Raw genomic sequence first — 18,520 nt, 5'->3', positions numbered from 1 at the left:
TTATCTTTACTGCCTAATTTGAAGTCTAGCATATATAAGCTCCATGCTCATTTTTGGCATTATTCTAACATTCTTTATTTTTAAAAGAATATTTTTTGTTTGTTTTGTTTATAGCAGCGATGTCCTTCTATATATTTTCTGCTCAAATGTCACTTATTTATAATAAAGCAACTTAAAGTTCCATTGCTAAATTCACACCTTTAGTAGGAATAAATTTGAAGTGACCTTGGTAAACACAAGTGGAAGCAAAAAAACAGAGTATTATATTCTCCAAGAATAAATTTAACACTGTGTATTCCAATCAGAAATAACAGGCCATTTTCAACCACGGCAGAAATGACTAAGGCTTCACTTGGGAAAGCAAGCTAATCTTTTGCAATGATATTTAATTGCAAGGAATTTATTTGTCTAACAGCACAGGAATGATTGATTAAATTATGATGTCATTATAAAAGAATATTATATTTATAAGTAATTTAAACTATGGGACAGTGGAAAAGGCAAGAAATACACAAATTGTCAGTCTGAAACAAGATGCGTAGGAGAACATTCAGAACATTGTAAAAAGGATGATCTTTGGTTGCTAGGATCAGAGGTGATTTTTATAATGTTATTCTCTTTCTTATAAGCTTAAAAACTTTGTCAAATACATTGGGACAATAAAATTCACTAATTTTATAGTTAGGAAAATGTAAACTTTCTCTATCTCAAATCCCAAGAATTTGTCGTTGCTATTGTTGGTTTCACCTGCAGTAGGTCAGATATTTATTGCATTCAGTTCTAGGTTTTTGAGCCAAGAAAGATCGCCAGAAGAAGAAAGAAGATAGTAGAAAAGAAACGAAGATGACTCAAAGTTTGGGAAATATGAGTCAAGACTCTTAGACCAGCAGAGAGCTGGCTGGGTGGCATTTAGGTATATGACAGATTCTTGCACAGAGCATGATGGTGATCAAGGACATATCATCATTCAATCCTCAATTCCTAAATAATTTTTAAAAATAAGTGAAGTGGGGGTGCCCGGGTGGTTCAGTCGGTTAAGTGCCTGCCTTTGGCTCAGGTCATGATCCCAGGGTCCTGGGATGGAACCCTGTGTCAGGCTCCCTGCTAAAAAGGGAGTCTGCTTCTTCCTCTCCCTTTGCTCCTCCCCTCTACTTGTGCATGCTCTCTCTCTCTCAAAAAAATAAATAATTAAAAAAATAAAAAAAAAAATAAGGGAATGAATGGCCAGTTATTATACATCTTCCCTGAGGCAATAAGAAAAAAAAATTAAAACTATAGAAAAAGCAGTCTACATTTGGTATAGGTGACAACATAGATTTATTTAAAATATAGAAGAGTATAGTACTATATTGGCTCCTTCTAGAAAGGGGAGGGCTAGGTAGTGAAAGGGAAAATTGGGGTGCTAATTAAGTATGATCTCACAAAGACCTGATTCTGAGGTTCCTTAAGGAAGGGCCACAAAGACCCAACCCGAAGCAATAAGGTTTCTAAGCCTGGTAAATTGATGTATAATGATAAAGTGACTGATTCTGAACTGTGGGATATTAGTATTTTGGATGAAATTGTTATTTCAGAAAGTTAAGCATCACCTGTGTAAAGCACTTCAGCTAATCTAGAGAATGTCTGAGGTTAAATGATTATAATTTACAAACACCTCTGCAGAGAAACAGGGTCTTGGTTAAATACCTTTGATCTACTAATGTTGGACCAAAAATGACTGATTATTCAATGTGAATTGAGTATCCACAGAGAGCTAATTTTCTTTCTGCAGGTCTATCAGCGATATCAGCAATATTCATATCTTCACGGAGCATACTATCTATGGTACATGCACACACTAACACACACATAGTTGATCCTCATTATTTGCGGATTCTATATTTGCAAATTTGCCTACTTGCTAAAATTTATCTGTAACCTCAAACTCAGTCCTTGTGGCGTGTTCACAGTCATTTGTGGACATGCAATTTCTTGTCACCGGACGTGCACCTTCCCAGCTAAGGTTGAGCAGGGCAACATTCTGTCTTCTTGTTCAGTTCTCATACTGTAAACAAGTAGTCTTTTCATGGTCTGTTTGGTGCCACATTTTTTTTTTTTGGCAATGTTGGTGATTTTGCTATTTAAAATGGCACCCAAACACAGCTTAAGCACTGAAGTGCTGTCTAACTTTCCCAAGAGCAAGAAGGCTATGATGTCCCTTATGAAGAAAATTTTGTGTTAGATAAGCTTTATTCAGGCATGAGTTCTAGTGCTGTTGGCCATGAGTTCAATCTTTAGGATTCAACAGTATATATTAAAGAAGATGTTCTTAAGCAGAAACATACATAAAAATGAGGTTATGTACTGATTGGTTGATGAAAATGTTGTGACCAGCACCTTGCAGGAAACTAATCCTGTATTTCCCCTACTAAAGCTTGTGGCTCAACCATGATCTCTGGTTGCATTCTTATCTTCTGTATCCTTCTGAACCTCAAAGTCTTCTTAGGGTTTTTTTTTGCCCCCTTTCAGCTTTTGGGGCTCAGAAAATCTTGGTTACTTTCTTTGTACCAGCCTTAACTAATATCAGGCTTCAGCAAGTTGCCTATGAGAATACATCTGCGGATTGGTTCTTGTTATTCTATAAGGCTTGAGTGTTCCCTAACTTGGCACTAGTTATGAAGATACTAGTCTGCTCTGAAAACTATAAGAAATAGATTAACATAAATAAAAGAGAATGGCAATAAGAAGTACTGGCTAGGATGCAAAGCAACTGGAATTCTAATACTTTGCTGGTGGGAATGAAAAATGGTTCGGTCAGATTGGAAAACAGTTTGGCAGTCTCTCATTAAATTAAACTGACACTTATCATATGACCCAACATTTCCACTTCTAAGTATTTGTCCAAAAGAAATAAAAATGTTATCTATCAAAGACTCATATGCAGACATTCGTGGCAGCTTTATTCATAGTTGTCCCAAATTGGAAATAACCCAAATATCCATCCACTGATGAATGGACAAACAAATTGTGGTATATAGATACAATGGAATACTACTCAGCAACCAAAGGGAACAAAATACATTCTACCAAGCAACACTATAGATGAATCTCAAAAACATTAAAAGTAGTTCAGATCCAAGATATTACCTACTGAATGATTCCCTTTATGTGAAACCAGAGAAGACCAATCATATTTAAACAAACAGAAGTCAGTACAGTAGTTCCCTTGGGCAAGGGGTGTTGGTGTGGTTGGCCGGGAAGGAGGCAAGAGAACTTTCTGAGGTGAAGGAAAAGTTACCTCTCTTCATAGTTGCATGGGTTAATAAATAAGCCAAAACTCATCAAAATGTACACTTAAAATGGGTACATTTTAGTGTATGTCAATTGTATATCAATAAAGTTGCTGAAAAGTAAACAGATTAGAAGCTCAATTTACTTCTTTATTGACTTTGGGGTCTTTTGGTCCTCCTGTTCCTGGAAAAAATGCATGAATGCCTTCGACTTTTGGAATTGGAGCAGGGTTTTGAACTACAAAGGAAAACCGAAGTTAGCATCTTCAAATTTTGTACCCTTTATTCTGATGAAAGATAAAGAGGTAATATGAGAAGAGACCCCTTTCCAAAGGTAAGATATAAGATAAAAGTTCTAAATAGAGGCATTCATTAGTCATCCAAGATGTGCCAAGCCAGTGAAATGTTGGGAGTGCATCATTGAGTAAGACATTTGACTACAAGTCTCATGACTACGAGGGCTTGCCTATCTGTTCAATGTTGTATGTTTCCAGCCTAGCACTATATGCTTCATACATGCTTATTGAATATGTTGCATGAAGACATATTCCCTCTTGTTATGGATATTGAAGTCTACTGTAAGAGGAAGGCATTGATTTATGTCATTTTAATAGAAAAATAATTGCTGGATGATAACACATTCAGTGTTATGGTTATAGAGAGGAGGAACAACTAGCCCAAACTAGAGTTTCTGGAAAAGCTTTATGGAGGGGATGGCATCTATACTGAGGAAAATGAACATAAGGAAAGCAGAAGAGAAAAAGTGGAATACACCAGGCAGAAAAATAGCTTATGTGGGACACAGAGTTTCTTTCACTCATTCAGGGAACATTTGCTGAGCAGCTATTATGTACTAGATACCATTATAGATTCAGAAGAATGAAGATGAACTTGGCAGAAAATAATCTCTGCCATCACTGAGCTTATATTCTTGTGGGGGAGACAAATAATTTTTCAAAAACTTACTTAAATATAGAGTGGTATTGATAAGAGATATAAAGGTCATCAGGAGGGAATGAAGCAGAATATGGACCATAGAAAGAGATGGAAGTTTATGTAGGGTTGTCACAGAAGGACTCTTTCATGAGGGCCCTGAAGGAAGTTATAGACTAAGCCATGTGGGTATGGAGAAGAGCTTTTAAGGAAGATGTGACAGCCATGAGGCAGGGCATGCTTGGCATGGTCATGAAGGGTAGGGAGGCCATGTGGCTGGAGAAGAGTAAGCAAAGGGGAGAGTGAAAGGAGATGAGGTCTGAGAAGTAATCAGTTCAAGGTAGCAGACCATATAAGACATTATGAACCATTGTAAAGAATCTGGATTATACCTAAGGAAAATGGGAAAAGATTGGATAAAAGATATGATGTGACTGACATTGAAAATTATCACCATGGCTTATTGTGGGAGAATAGACTGCAGGGAACAAGGGTGGAAGCAGGGACACAATTAGGAGGCTATCACAGTAATCTGGGTGACAGACAGTAAATTTCAGAAACAGATTGATTGCAGGAAAGATGCTGTAAAGTGGTAAGATTCCAAATAAATTCTGAAGGTAGAGTTGATAGGAGTTCCTGCTGGATTGGATTTGGTGGTATGAAAAGAATAGAAATGTCAAGAATAATTCCAAGGAGACAGCAAACAACACAAGGCATGAGGAAATGCAAGAAATCTGTTGTTGGAAAAAAATAAAGGGTAAGACAAAGTTATAGTGGGATTCTGCTACATAAATGAATAGAAAGAAGCCATGGAGAGCCTTGTGCATTTAGTAGAGGCATTTTGTTGGAAATGGGAAATCTTTGGAGGGGTTTCAGCAAGGGAATGGTGTGCACAGATAGTGGATTTCAATGACATTAGTGTCTAGATGGAATTCAGAGATAATAAAACTGGAAGTAGAGAGGCTGGTTAGGAGGCTCTCATAATGGTCTAGCCAAAGGTGATGGGACCTAACTTAAATAGAAGTTATGAAAGTGTGGAGAAGGGAATGGATTTGGGGAGATAGTTAAGAGATATAAAAATGGGACTGCCAATTGATTGGATGTGGAGGACGAGAGAGAGAGAGAGAGAGAGGAGTCTAAATTGACCCTTAGGTTCAGGCATGGATGACTGAAAACACAATCACAGCATTAAGATGAATCAGAAATATAGGAGGAGTATAGGGATAGGTTTTTGAAAGAGAGTGATGGGTCAGTGTTGGATCTGTTGAGTTTGCATTTCCTGGCTGTATCAAAGTGGATAGACTAAGAAGGAGGTTGGATATATGAACCTAAAACTCAGGGGAGTTCAAGTGTCAAAGCAATGGAGGTCTAAGATAGCAAATAGTGCAAGACTTGCTCTTTTGGTTTCTATGTAATAAGTAGAAATGACCAGGAGGAGCCTTTCCAAATAACTTATAATTATTACAGGACTATTGAACGTCATAGAAATATTCCAATATGACATTATTCCATCTATCTGGATCCAACTTGCATGTTCCTTTGGAGAAGGGGTATAAAGGCATATTATCTTAACTACAGCATGTATGCCCAGAATAATCCACTAGATACCTTGTAGGGATGGATGTTCTCTTTGTCCCTGGAAGCATGAGGGAAGTTAAGAGAGAAGAGGGACAATGTGCATGTTGCCTTGGGAGAAGTGCCATAGAGGTATAACAGCTTCATATTAGGAAATTTCTTTTTTCATGATTAGCTTCCCTATAGACGATATTATTCCTAAAGTTGTTAGAATGTGCTGTATACAACTCTTATATGTTGATCCTAGATATAATTACCATATATGTTAACTTTACTACCCCTGCTTACCTGGCTATGGGTTATACAGATATGCAACTTAGACAAGTCTAATAGGTTGGCACTGATATGGTTTGGTGGCCGTCACTGAGACTTAAGAATCACGATCAATACAGTCTACAACTGGACATGATGATTTTGTGGTTCTCATCAAATGGTTGGTGATAACCTAGGAAAAGCCTAGAAGGGAAAGAATAGAGGCAAGACTGAAATCTGGGGGATACCACTATTTGAGAGCAAGGCAGAACAGGAAAAGCTTATGAAGGAGATTAAGATGGAATGATTAGGAAAAGAAGAGAAGAAGCAGGGAGAGTGTTGACAAGACCAACAAGGGCCAAGAGAGCCGGCCCCTGCTTGCCTCTCTAGAACCTTCTACGACTTCTCTTCTGGACACTCAGCTGAAGACACCCTGGTCTTCTTGCCATGAGGTATGATTAATCCTATCTCTGAGACTTTGTACCTGCTATTTTCTTTTCCTCTGTATCTATGCAAGCCTGATTCATTCTAATCACTCAAGTCTCAGCATATATAAGTCACCTCTTCAGAGAAATTTTTCCTGATAACCCTAAATAAAAACACTTCCCGTGGATCAGGAGCTGAAGAAGGCCTTCACAGAGCTTCAAACCAAAGTTATTGACACTCAACAGAAGGTGAAGCTTGCAGACATACAGATTGAACAGCTAAACAGAATGAAAAAGCATGCACATCTTATAGATACAGAGATCATGACTTTGGTAGATGAGACTCACATGTATGAAGGTGTAGGAAGAATGTTTATTCTTCAGTCCAAGGAGGTAATTCACAATCAACTGTTAGAGAAACAGAAAATAGCAGAAGAAAAAATTAAAGAATTAGAACAGAAGAAATCCTACCTGGAGCAGAGTGTGAAGGAAGCGGAGGACAGCACCCGGGAGATGCTGATGGCACGAAGGGCACAGTAGGAAATCTCTAGCAGAAGCTTCCTGCTCCCTCCCATTCCTGGCAAGGGCAGAGGGGCCCATGTGGGGAAAGCATCCTCTCTTCTGCCCTGATGGACTTTTTGTTTGGATAATCTGGTGACCCTATGTTTTCTACTTCACCCTGATCCCTTTTCAGATCCCAATTCTGGGTTTTTTATCCTGGCTCTGTCTACCACCCCTGCCCAGAACACTCTTCTCCTCTGGGGGTGAGTCACCAACTCCCGGGGGGGGGGAAGCTGGGAGCCAGGACAGAGGGGAGCTCTGCCCAAGCCTATCACTAGTTACGCTGCTTAGACCAATAAAAAGCATCTGTTCCCCCCCGCCAGAAAAAAAAGAAAAAAACACAAAAAACAAGCAAACACTTGTCACAATCTGAACTTATTTAATTCATATATTTCTTTTTTTATTGCCTTTTTTGTATACACCAGAATGTTGACACAATAAGAGCCAGAATCTTGTCTTTCTTCCTTGTAGAGGTATTCCCAGGGCCTAGGGCAGTACCTACCACATAGTAGATGGTCAGTCACTATTTATTGAATGATCAAATGTTTCAAGTCAAGGAGCAAAGTGCAAGAAGAAATTTAAGAAGACTGAATGAGCAGCAATGTGAAATACAGGAGAAAGATCTAATAAAATTAAGAGGTATCCATTGGATTTGACGTAATCTTTGTCCTCAATTAGCTTTTGTTGATGGCACAAAGCATAGACCCTAGAAATGAACAAGGCATTTAAAAGCAGCATACCATGATATGATGTAAATGGCACATGAGTGTGGAGGCATCGAATGAGTGACATTATAAATACTTTTTAATTTACTCCCAGCATAAAAGCTCAGAGGTTTACTTTGCTCTAGTCTTAAGCCACCCACTCACCACTCTGGGAACCAGGAAAATGGTGCTATTATTGAGCATTGTTTGAAGCGATGCCTTTGGTGCCTGTTGGCTTACAAATATTTCAGTCATGTCTGTTTTCAAGAGGGTGAAGTGCAACTGTTTCAGCTTTTATTACTTTAAGGTTATGTGGTGACTGTTGATCATATTTGTCAGCTGTAAAATTTTGATCAGCTTCATTTTAGAAAGAGATCAGTCACAGAATTTTGTGATCATCAATATGAAAGGGAAGTTTTTGCATTAGAAACAGTTACTTGAACATTATTATTCAGCTGGATAGTGGGTTTTGATTACTTAAATATGTCAGTTTTTTTATAGAGCTTAACAGATATTCCATCTGCCTTTATAAATTATTTAATGTTACAGATTTTACATTATGGGTGACTGCATGGGCGGGGATGGGAGCAGGAAAATCTGGTCCTCAATGTCATTTGCCCATATAGGCACCTTTGAAGATATCCATTGTGTTATATGATCCTCAGTGATCTCTGTCCACAGTGGCTGTGGCATTCATTGTCTCATCTGGACCTCCGCTGTTAGTTTACTTGGGTCACCGAAGACATGCCTACTTCCGGTACGCACAGTCACTTCCGGTCCGCTGGTTCTCCTCTTCCCACTTCTGAGCCACAGTGACCAAAGCCAGTCATCTTACTTCTCGTCTGCCACACTGCAGAGTGGGAAATTCTGATGTTCTACCTGCTCAAATGTACACAGCAGTCACTTTTTCTCTTGGGTTTTGTCTCCTTTGGCTTAACCTAGATTCTACAAACTTCTCAGGGATTTTGTCCCCTGCCTTGGGCTTAACCTAGCAGCATGGACAGTGACACTCTTTTAGGAGGATGTTGAAGTCTGTGCTAGGATTGCATATCCTTTGCTCCTACCTTCATAACATTCAGGGAATGTTGTTTTCTAAATTGGCCATGGGGACCTAGGGCAAGCTGTGTACTTTGTCATGATATCTTATCCTATATCTTTTGCTAGATCATGACTCTTTCCTCTCCTCTACCTCACTGTTTAGGCTTTTGAATCAAAGAGCTGGGAAGTAACGATTTCTTTGTTTTCTTGGTGTCATATCCTTTCTCTGAAACAATTATATAGAAATAGCCTAGGTGACTGAACAGTGTGTAAACAAAAGACATGGTAAGAGACCACTTGGGGTGTGTGGATGGGATCATGCTGGCTAATATTTTAACATTATTATTCTATCACTCAATTAAATGTCAACTTTTTATTTAAAAATAAGAGCTCTATGTAGTCAAATCATGTAATTTCCATTTCAATGCCTCATGCTCTCCATGCACTAACAAGGAGATTAGTAAGAATTCAATGGGAAAATTAAGGTAGTAAGGTACCAGAATAGATACTAGAGAACCTTTAATTCTTGGATTTTTTTCTGATTCCATCACTGAGTTATTCTTTGTGTTTTGGGTGTGTGAATGTTTGCAGTACTGATCTAATCTGTCACCCACCCTCTCTGAAGAAATGATGAGTACATAAAGTAAACAAGGGTACTTATTTGGTGAATTTCACTCTCAAACTCCCCTGGCCTCCTCACTCTTCAAAAGCTCTGAAATCTTAACCCTCAAGACATAACACACACATACATGTATACACATACACATGGATACAGACACACATATGTTGGAGTATCATTTGGGTTAGCAAACTCCTCTTTTGGAGTGCAAAAGCAACTCTTTACTCAATAGTGGTTTCTTTCCAAAGGAGTCTGGATTTGGAGGTTGAAAGAAAGAAGAAAAACAGAGGAAAAAGGAAAAAAAATAAAGCTCTTTATCGACACGAATCCAATTTCTGCTCTCCTTTGTCCATCATTTCATCTCCTCCTCTCCCTTTACTACAAGAACTCTATTTACACTACACTTGGATAACTCTGGAAACTGGGCTGAAAACAGTTTGCAAAGCTGGCAAGGTGGCGGACAGTTAGAGAATTATGGAGATCTGGAGAACGGAAAGGAGTTGAGGGATGATGACAGGTTGGAAAATGATGGAGAGCTGGGAAACTTGAGGTTGTTTGTTTTGATTTTTAGAGAATAACATGTTTCAGTGAAGAAGTCATGGGACTCTGTGGTTGAGTTTGGACAAAACCCCAAATCCTAGAGATCCAACGTTTAGGTGAGATTGGCCTCCAAGATTAAAGTTGGTGGCCCTTGGAAGCCCTGGGAGAAGAAGGCTCTGAGCTCCTAGAGTAAATTAGTAAACTAATTACCATGCTTCTCATTAAGGCCTTAGTACAGAGGTTATTAAATTGTTAGTAAATTATGGCATGTAGCTTTATAATGCACTTAAATCATCTCTGCAAAACCGTGTTGTATGTTCTTGATGATATCCTCCTTGATGGCAGTGGTGGTACTTTTTATTTCTCAGGATCTTTCTACCACACTTCATATGATCTTTGGCTCACAGAAAACACTTCAGGCATGCTAATTAACACTTCTTTCCACTGAAATGTAGGTTCTTCTTTCTCCCTGAATTATTTCTAATGTATGTACTTTCTCTGAGAAGACTGTGAACTTATTGAAGGCAGGGATCAGGCTGCCTACTTACTTTCCTTTTCCTATCATGCTAGCAGAGTGGTAGGCCCAGAGGGGAGCTCATTTAATACTTGCTGATGAATTGAATTATTGACTCAAAATTTCCTTGAGGTTCTGACGGTAGGATATTAAATCTTTAGTCTGTCTAATGAAACAAAAAACTGACTATAGAATAACAAAGCACCTCTAGATTTCTTAATGGTCCTGGCAATTTCGCTAACAAGGATCTTGCATTCATCGGACTTACTTTGCTGTTGGCAACAAAAACTTTATTCAAATTAGCTTTCACAAAATGAATGAACAGATGAATGTAATAAAATTACATTTATTCAATGATATAATTGACAAGTCCAGGATCTTGCTGAGCTGATGTACATCTGTATCTGAGATATCCAGTGATGTCAGTTCAACCAGTTCTGTCTGTCTTCTTTGCTAGTCTGCTTTCCTTCATGTTAACACAGACTTCGCCCTCATGGTGGTCCTGATAGCTCAGGTTTCCTTCTTATCTTTCTAGAAAGTCCCAGAGCTGACACTAGATCTCTCTAGTAGCCTGACTAGGGTCATCCACAAGGACCTGAACCAGTCATTCTGGCTGAGGGGATGTGATATTGGAATTATCCAGGTCTATGTCACATGCTCATCCCAGAACCAAATGATGAGCTTAACTAGACTCCAGCTGACACTGGGGGAAGGTTCTTTTCCCAATAAAAAATTAAAGCATTGTTTCCAAAAGAAGTGTAGGCAGCAGTGTAGGCAAAAGCCATCGCTATCTACTAGAATTCCTCTTTTTAGTTTTTCCCAAATGAAGCCCATGTTTGAGTATATTTGTCTACTAAAAATGCTTTATGTCATAATTCATTTCTTCATTGCCTATTCCTCAAATAAATTAATCTTTCTTTCATGACACAGGATTTAGCCAATATAATTAGAGACCAAAACCCCCCCAAAACCCTGCAAAACCCAGATGCTGTAGAATTCATGTGTGATTTCTCTTGGACCTTTTGACAAATTGTGAATAGTTCTATGACCTTCAATTCTGCTCCTACCTCCTCTGTCATCTTAGAAGACTCGGTTGGACACAGCTGCTAAAGTTTGTTTTAGTACAGAATTTTTCAGACCTAACTGGTACATCAAGATCACCAGCGGTCATTAGGGAACGCTGATGCTCAGGCCCCGTGCCCAGAGGTTCTTATTTAGTGAATCTGGAGAAGGAATTAGGCATTGGGAGGTTTTTCTTGCAAACACTCTAGTGAGTTTAATGGGCAGTCAGAATTGGGGAACTTTGGAGAACTTGCTACATTTGCAGCTACCTTAAGGGGCTCTGTGAATCAGGAATCAGAAACAATGAACACAGTTGTACCTGACATAGTTGCAGACTGCAACTACAAACAGCTGTACCATTCACTCCAGGTGTACCTTTCCCCCTGCCCATCACACCTTTGCAAAAACCAGCAAAAGCAACTATAAAAACCGTAGAGAAGTTCACAGAAACATTGACACCAAAGATGTGTTTTTCCTTTTGCTCATGTGCTACTTTTCTTTTCACATTTATAAACAGTGACTGGTTTACATTTTTGGCAGGGTTCTGCTTCTGAGTTAATATGCATTGTAAGTGCCAGTTAAACAAAGTTTTCCCAAGAACTTTAGCATTGTTTGTGGTTTAGAGGTCACTCATAATGGCTTAAAGAGTTTTAGCTGGAGTTTTGATCTTGCATTTTTTGCTTTTCCCGCCGAGTGCTACTATTTTTTCTTAATTAATTAAATACTTTCCTCCAAAAAAGTACAAGCTGTACCATGAACAATTCTGCCATCTGATGTAATCTGTACATGCCTCCATTTTAAAGAAATTTAGGAAGAAACGAACAATGAAGTAGAGTCCATCAATATTGGTACTGAAAAGGGGACAGGAAGTTGATGTAGGGCAGAATCCACAGAAAATTTAGAAAACCATTAAATATATGTGATGTCTAAACATGGAGGTCGCAGTAGTACCTCATCAAAACACGTTTCTGCTCTGGTGTGATGAGAACATTTGGTATGACTATAGCTCCAGGAAATGAATGATCTGAGGATGTAGGAAAAATCAGATTTAAAATATCTATTTCATTCTTTCCATAGATCATCAAAATATTGTCATTATTTTTGCACAGAAACAACCTTTCTCAGATTTTCCTCTCAGCTGCCCCTAAAATATCTGATTTGGGGTTTAGAAAATCAGAATAACACAAAAATAGAACAAACAAGGCTTGCAGGGAAATGTAATTAGTAAAATTCAGGAGCAACCCTGTTTTCACTTCAGAGAGACCACTGAAATGTCTTATCATAGACTGAGAGCATTATAGAAAATTAACAGCCTCGAGTAAATGAAACTATATTTGAATCTTCCTAATATCGCCGTTCAAACTCCACAACCTAGCACAGTCAACATTCTAGTCCATTTCATATAGCCTGACTTGAGTCAGAGGGAAATTTAACTCTTGAAGTTGTTGGGTAAACTGAAAGATAACCCAGGAATTTGCTAATTGTTTCTGGTGTGAATTTTATTACTTTTGGTCAAATACAGAACAAGATTTAGATGGGAAGAAGGAGATATGGTGTCTAAAATAATTTATGACAATTGAATAGAACAAAGTTGGAATGAAATATTAAATGTATGAAGTGGTAGCATTTTAGAGATGATATCCTCAAATAACTTACTAGGCCAATAATAATTGTTTCTTTCCTCATGTAGAGAGTGTTTGATATTTTTAACTATGCTAGATACAATCATCCGGCCATGGAGATTAGTGAAGTCTAAGGGCATAATGAGATAGAAACAAGTCTGAACACTAATTAAATCTCAGGCCTGACTCAAGGGGATAATCCTTTGCTTATTTAAGAAACTAAAGTGAGATGAATCCTCCCATTAAAAAACACCAAACACAATGTTTGAGCGTTCTAGCTGCTCCATGGCCTCACCAACATTTGGTACTGTCAATCCTTGCAACTTTAGACATTCTGGTAGAAGTGTAATGGCATCTCAGCATGGTTTTAATTTGCATTTCCCTGATGACTAATGATATTGAACATTTATTCATGTGCTTTTTTTTGCCATCTGTTTATCTTCTTTGTAGAAATGTCTGTTCAAATCTTTTGCCCATGTTTTTATTGGGTGTTTGAGTTCTTATCATTGAGTTGTAAAAGTTATTTATGTATTCAGATGCAAGTCCTTTTTCATATATATATATTGTAAATATTTTCTCCCAGTCTGTTGCTTGCCTTTTCGTTTCCTTAGTGCTGCCTTCAGAAAAACAGTAATTTTAAACTTTGATGAAATTCTATATATATATATAAATTTTTCTTTTATGGTTTGTGCTTTTTGTGTCCTATCTAAGAATTTTTCATCTATTCTAAGGTTGAAAAGATTTTCTCCTAGAACCTTTATGGTTAAAACCACTTTGGAAAAACCATGTGGAAAGTGGCTTAACTTTTATAAAGTTAAACATATACTTACCATATAACCTAGGAATTCCACTGGTAGGTATTTAGCCAAGAGAAATGAAAACATGTTCATAGAAAGGCTTGAACAGAAATGTCTATAACGTCTTTATCCATAATATCCCCCAATGGAAACAATTCAAATGATCACCAACAGATCACAGATGAATGGATGAAAATGTTTGGTATATATATATATATATATGTGTGTGTGTGTGTGTGTGTGTGTGTGTGTGTGTGTGTGTGTACGGAATAAACTATGATACATATAGCAACATGGATTAATCTTAAACCATTATGCTGAGCAAAAGGAGACAGACCCAAATGAGTGCAAACTGTATGATTCCACGTATGTGAAATTCTGGAACAAGAACAAGTAATCTATCGGTGAGAGAAAACACAGCAGTGGTTGCCTGTTCTGGCAGCTTGGGAGGATGTGGCTGGGAATAGGCATAAGGAAACTTTTTGGAATAACAGACATGTGCCGTATCTTGATTGTGGATGGGTTACTTGGGTGGGTGGGCTTGTCAAAATCCTTTGACGGTCCACACTTTAATGTGCTGTAAGAAATGTAAAATCAGGAAAATCTGATTAAAATACAGGGTTAGCCAGAATGATATACTTCTTGGAAACCCATACTGAGTGATTTTGAACATGTGATTATTATTGGTATAATTTCTAGCTCTCAGACCTCCAGATCATGGCATTATCATTTGTAGTTCAAAATGAGACATTTTTTTAATAGAAATTTGAAAAATACAGGAAAGTTAAAAGAATAAAAAGAAATTACCGCTTGTCTCAACACCTAAGCCCAATCTTTTCCCTATGCTTTATATTTTTCTTTTTCACAGCTATAATCACACTCTTAAACTATTTAACATTTCACATATTACGTTTAACGTATTACCACTTTTGCCATTTAACATTATAAGAATTTTCCCAAATAATTTTATGGTTCTTATAAATATGATTTAAACAGTTACATAATATCCAGGTAAACATACACCATAAATTATTTTAAAATACTACCTTTGAAAAACTCTTTCTTCTTTGCTTTTGAATTTTTTCCCTATCTAATGCTATGATGATTAGCATACAACATTTTCCCCACTTAGGGTTATTTACTTAAGATAGGTTTCCAAACACCTGGTCAAAGGGTCATACTGTCGCCTTTATTACTTGTAACCAAAGGATTGAAACTTGTGCCTCCTGCATGGCTTTCCCCTTAGGTTTCCTTCCATTCCAGAAAGTCTTTCCTCCTTTTTATTTTCCAATGAATTATTGTTTTTTGAGACAGGGAGCTAAGGAGAAAGAGGATTTTCACCTACTCTTCAGAATGTACTGCGTTGCCTGAATTAGCCTCGTCTATCTGTCAAAGTGCCCAGAAACCATGATGATAGGAGCTGTGGAAATAGATATCTAGCATATGGGAACCTGCTTATAATTTCTTGCTCACAGCATTTATCCCACATACAGCATTTATCTTTAAAAGAGCAAGACTAATGAACCCGTATGTATTGTTTTCTACTTATAGCATATCCTCATTTGAAATACATCCCATGGAAAATAAAGCTTTGCTAATGAGTAAGGAATTGCAGTGTTTTATAGTGAGCAGTGTCATAATGCCCTGGTGGAATTCTTGCTTTTGCCACTGACCTTATTGGGTCATTTTACTTTTTTTTAAGTCAGAGAGACATCTTATTGTCTGTAAAATGTTTTGATTATTTCTGATCTAAAGTACTATGTAACTACACCACTTAATAAAAAATTAATCTTGCTTCAAGAAAGTTGGGATTGGCCAAACAGATTATTCCATCGGGGGGGGGGGTGGAGTTATTTCTGCCTTGACAAAGAATTCAGAATAGTATGCCCAGAAATATTGAACTCCTTTAGTGAATTACAGCTGTGGCTTGATTTACGAAACTTTTGAAGATGATCAACTCCTTCAGTCCCACACCTGTTACTAAATGACAGGCAATGTAGAAGAGTGGTTAAGCTCTGTTGTTCAGAAGCTGTATACTTTCAAGCAAGTTACATGACCTAAATCCTAATTTCATCCTTTGTAAAATGGGAAATGAGGCCACTTGCTCATAAACTGTCAGCAGTTTAAATGAGATGATGCATGTAAAATGCAGACCCCGTACATTGCAGACACTCAACAGTGCTCCTAATTGTGGTGATGTGTGCAGAAAAAGCAGTACCTGAGAATAGTTCCATCAAGCCTCTCAGTTCGGCTCATACTCTTCTCATTCTCTAGTCTTTGAACTCTCATCACTGGACAACTGGCTTAGCCCTCCACTTGCCCTTCATTTTCAAATCCTGACACTCTCCTCTTGGGAGGTAAACAGCCGTTGAGAGTCAAACTCTCTGATAAATGTCCACTCACAACTTGAACTGAAATCTGACTGTCCTCCGAAGACCTCACTGCTTAGCAGCCCTCTCTTTTGGAGAGGTCTTTTTTCCCTTGCCAGGACTGGAAGGAGACTTAATTATCCTCCTCTGCACCATACTGCTGTTAGACCAGTATTCTCCTCCCTCCTACACAACCCCTGCATCTTGGAGGCTCTGCCTTTCTACACAGACCATCATCTTCTTCTCATGACCATTGTTTATAGATTTCCTCCAACCACTTCTCTTTTATTAAATTTTGACCTCAGCATCTTCAATACCTTCGATGCTCCTTTCATCATTCCAGGGAATTTGGCTTTTCAGTTCCTTTCTTTCTGTTTGAAGTGATCTTTTCCTCTCCACCCACTTCAAAATCTCAAATGCATATACGTCTTTGACCACAGCTTCCCATTATTCTGGTACTTCCTACTTCATGACATTCATTTGAATCATAATCATTTGTTCATAATCATTCAACTCATTTCTGCTATTACTCCCTTCATTTCTAGCTGAGATTTCATGACACATTATTGTAATTTCTCCCTTGCAAATATTCTTGAACTTTGTAGAATTCCAACTTTGGTCCACTTTTCTCCATATTTGCACATGGAAAAGTACAGCATAGCTGAGGGGGAAAAAAATCAGACCTCAAAAGCCTCCTCAACACTACTCAACGATCCTACATTAAAAAAAATTAAGCACCATTAAAAAAATCTCTTCTGCTTTCACTTCTTTCCCCCTCATTTCAGCTAATAACCTAGAGTCATTATGAAAATAGAAACCATAAGATGAGAACTCTTGTCATTTTTTCCATCATCAGAATTGGTGATCCAAACCAATCTACAACAGCACCTAGCATCTTCTCTCTTACTATTAAAATGAAGTACATATAGTTTCTCCTTCCAAATGTTGGTACTTCCATACACCCTCCCTATCTCATTGTATCTGAATTTATTAAGGTCTTTGCTCATTTGGCTATTCTCTCTCTCTCAATCTCTCTCATATCATCAATCTTTCTCTTCCTAAATGATCTTTCCCCTTATACAAACATGCTGTATTATTTCCCCTCTTTACACTTTTTTACCCTGTAAGCCCTCCAGCTACCACCCCATTTCTCCACACTTTCCCATAGTTCAGCTTCCCGAAATTGGTCTGCAAATGGTACTCCTACATTTTCACTGGGTCCACTCTTCAACAGATCCACAATGGCTTCTGCCCCTGCCACTCCACTGCAATTGCTTTTGTTAAGATCACCAACATGCTTCATGGACCAATTTCAAAGATTTATTTTTTGCCCTTATCTTTATTGACTACCTAACAGCATTTAGTGGATCTTTAGTCAAATAGGACCCCAGTTCTCTAAAATTGCCCAAGATGAAGAACCTCCAAGTGAGAGAGAGGTGGTTTTGGCTATAGGCTTTTCTCTCTATTTCTAAGATTCCTTTTTCCCGGGGAAAACTTATCTGCACAGAGGCTTCTGCTCCTTCTCTTCTCTAATTCCACATTCAGATGTGAACTTGAGGTTCTTCCTATTTTATCTTGGAGTATTCCTCATTCACATGTAGACTTAAGGCTCTTCTTTAAGATCTCTCAGCAGAGCAGGAACATGTAAAAAAAAACCTTAACTAAAAGGTCAGGAATAACAAAAGAAAACAAACCCAGAAAGAATTAAGCCAGCATTCTGGAGAGTATGGCTTATTCACCTGGTAGCTTAGGGTTCCCAAAGTGCTAATTCTTAAAGAATGGTTTGTAGCTCCATGGTTGTCCCTTAAGGACCTCCTTTGGACACAAATCATTTCTTTAATACTTCCAAATTAAGGGTGCACAGCATGCCATTTCATAGTCTTTACTTTTGCACGTGACCAAGAGCTATATATACATAACCTACTGAATTAAGAATTAGTTAACCTAACTTGGTTGGGTTTTGCAGTTGGCACTGAGTAACACCAATTATAAGCTGGATTTCATAAACTACAATTACTATATAACTAGATTCTGTCAAGGACTTTATTCTACAAATAAGTCTGGTGGCCACACATTTGGCAACATTGCAAAGCTCCCTCTGATAATAGCATAACCAAATATATACAATACAATTTTTAAGTGTACAAGGAAGGGAAAAGGGATCTTTGGCTTGGCTTATGAAGGTGGCAGTGTGAACACTGGGGAGCCAGTGGTCTTGTTTCAGTCTCCACGTGGTAGAT

General features: G+C 38.0%; 1 protein-coding gene across 1 annotated transcript; it reads left to right on the top strand.

The window, feature by feature from the left end:
* Positions 1 to 6,630: 6,630 nt before the first annotated feature.
* On the top strand, positions 6,631 to 7,221 carry LOC113917836 (prefoldin subunit 1-like). Its single transcript, XM_035722097.1, has one exon. The coding sequence runs from the start codon at positions 6,743 to 6,745 to the stop codon at positions 6,992 to 6,994; it is 252 nt and encodes an 83-aa protein (XP_035577990.1). The 5' UTR covers positions 6,631 to 6,742; the 3' UTR covers positions 6,995 to 7,221.
* The last annotated feature ends 11,299 nt before the right edge of the window (positions 7,222 to 18,520 follow it).

This window comes from Zalophus californianus, chromosome 1 (assembly GCF_009762305.2).
Source record: "Zalophus californianus isolate mZalCal1 chromosome 1, mZalCal1.pri.v2, whole genome shotgun sequence".
Classification (NCBI taxonomy): Eukaryota; Metazoa; Chordata; class Mammalia; order Carnivora; family Otariidae; genus Zalophus; species Zalophus californianus.
Note: the sequence above shows the minus strand (reverse complement) of the source record. Positions and strands in the feature narration are given on the sequence as shown.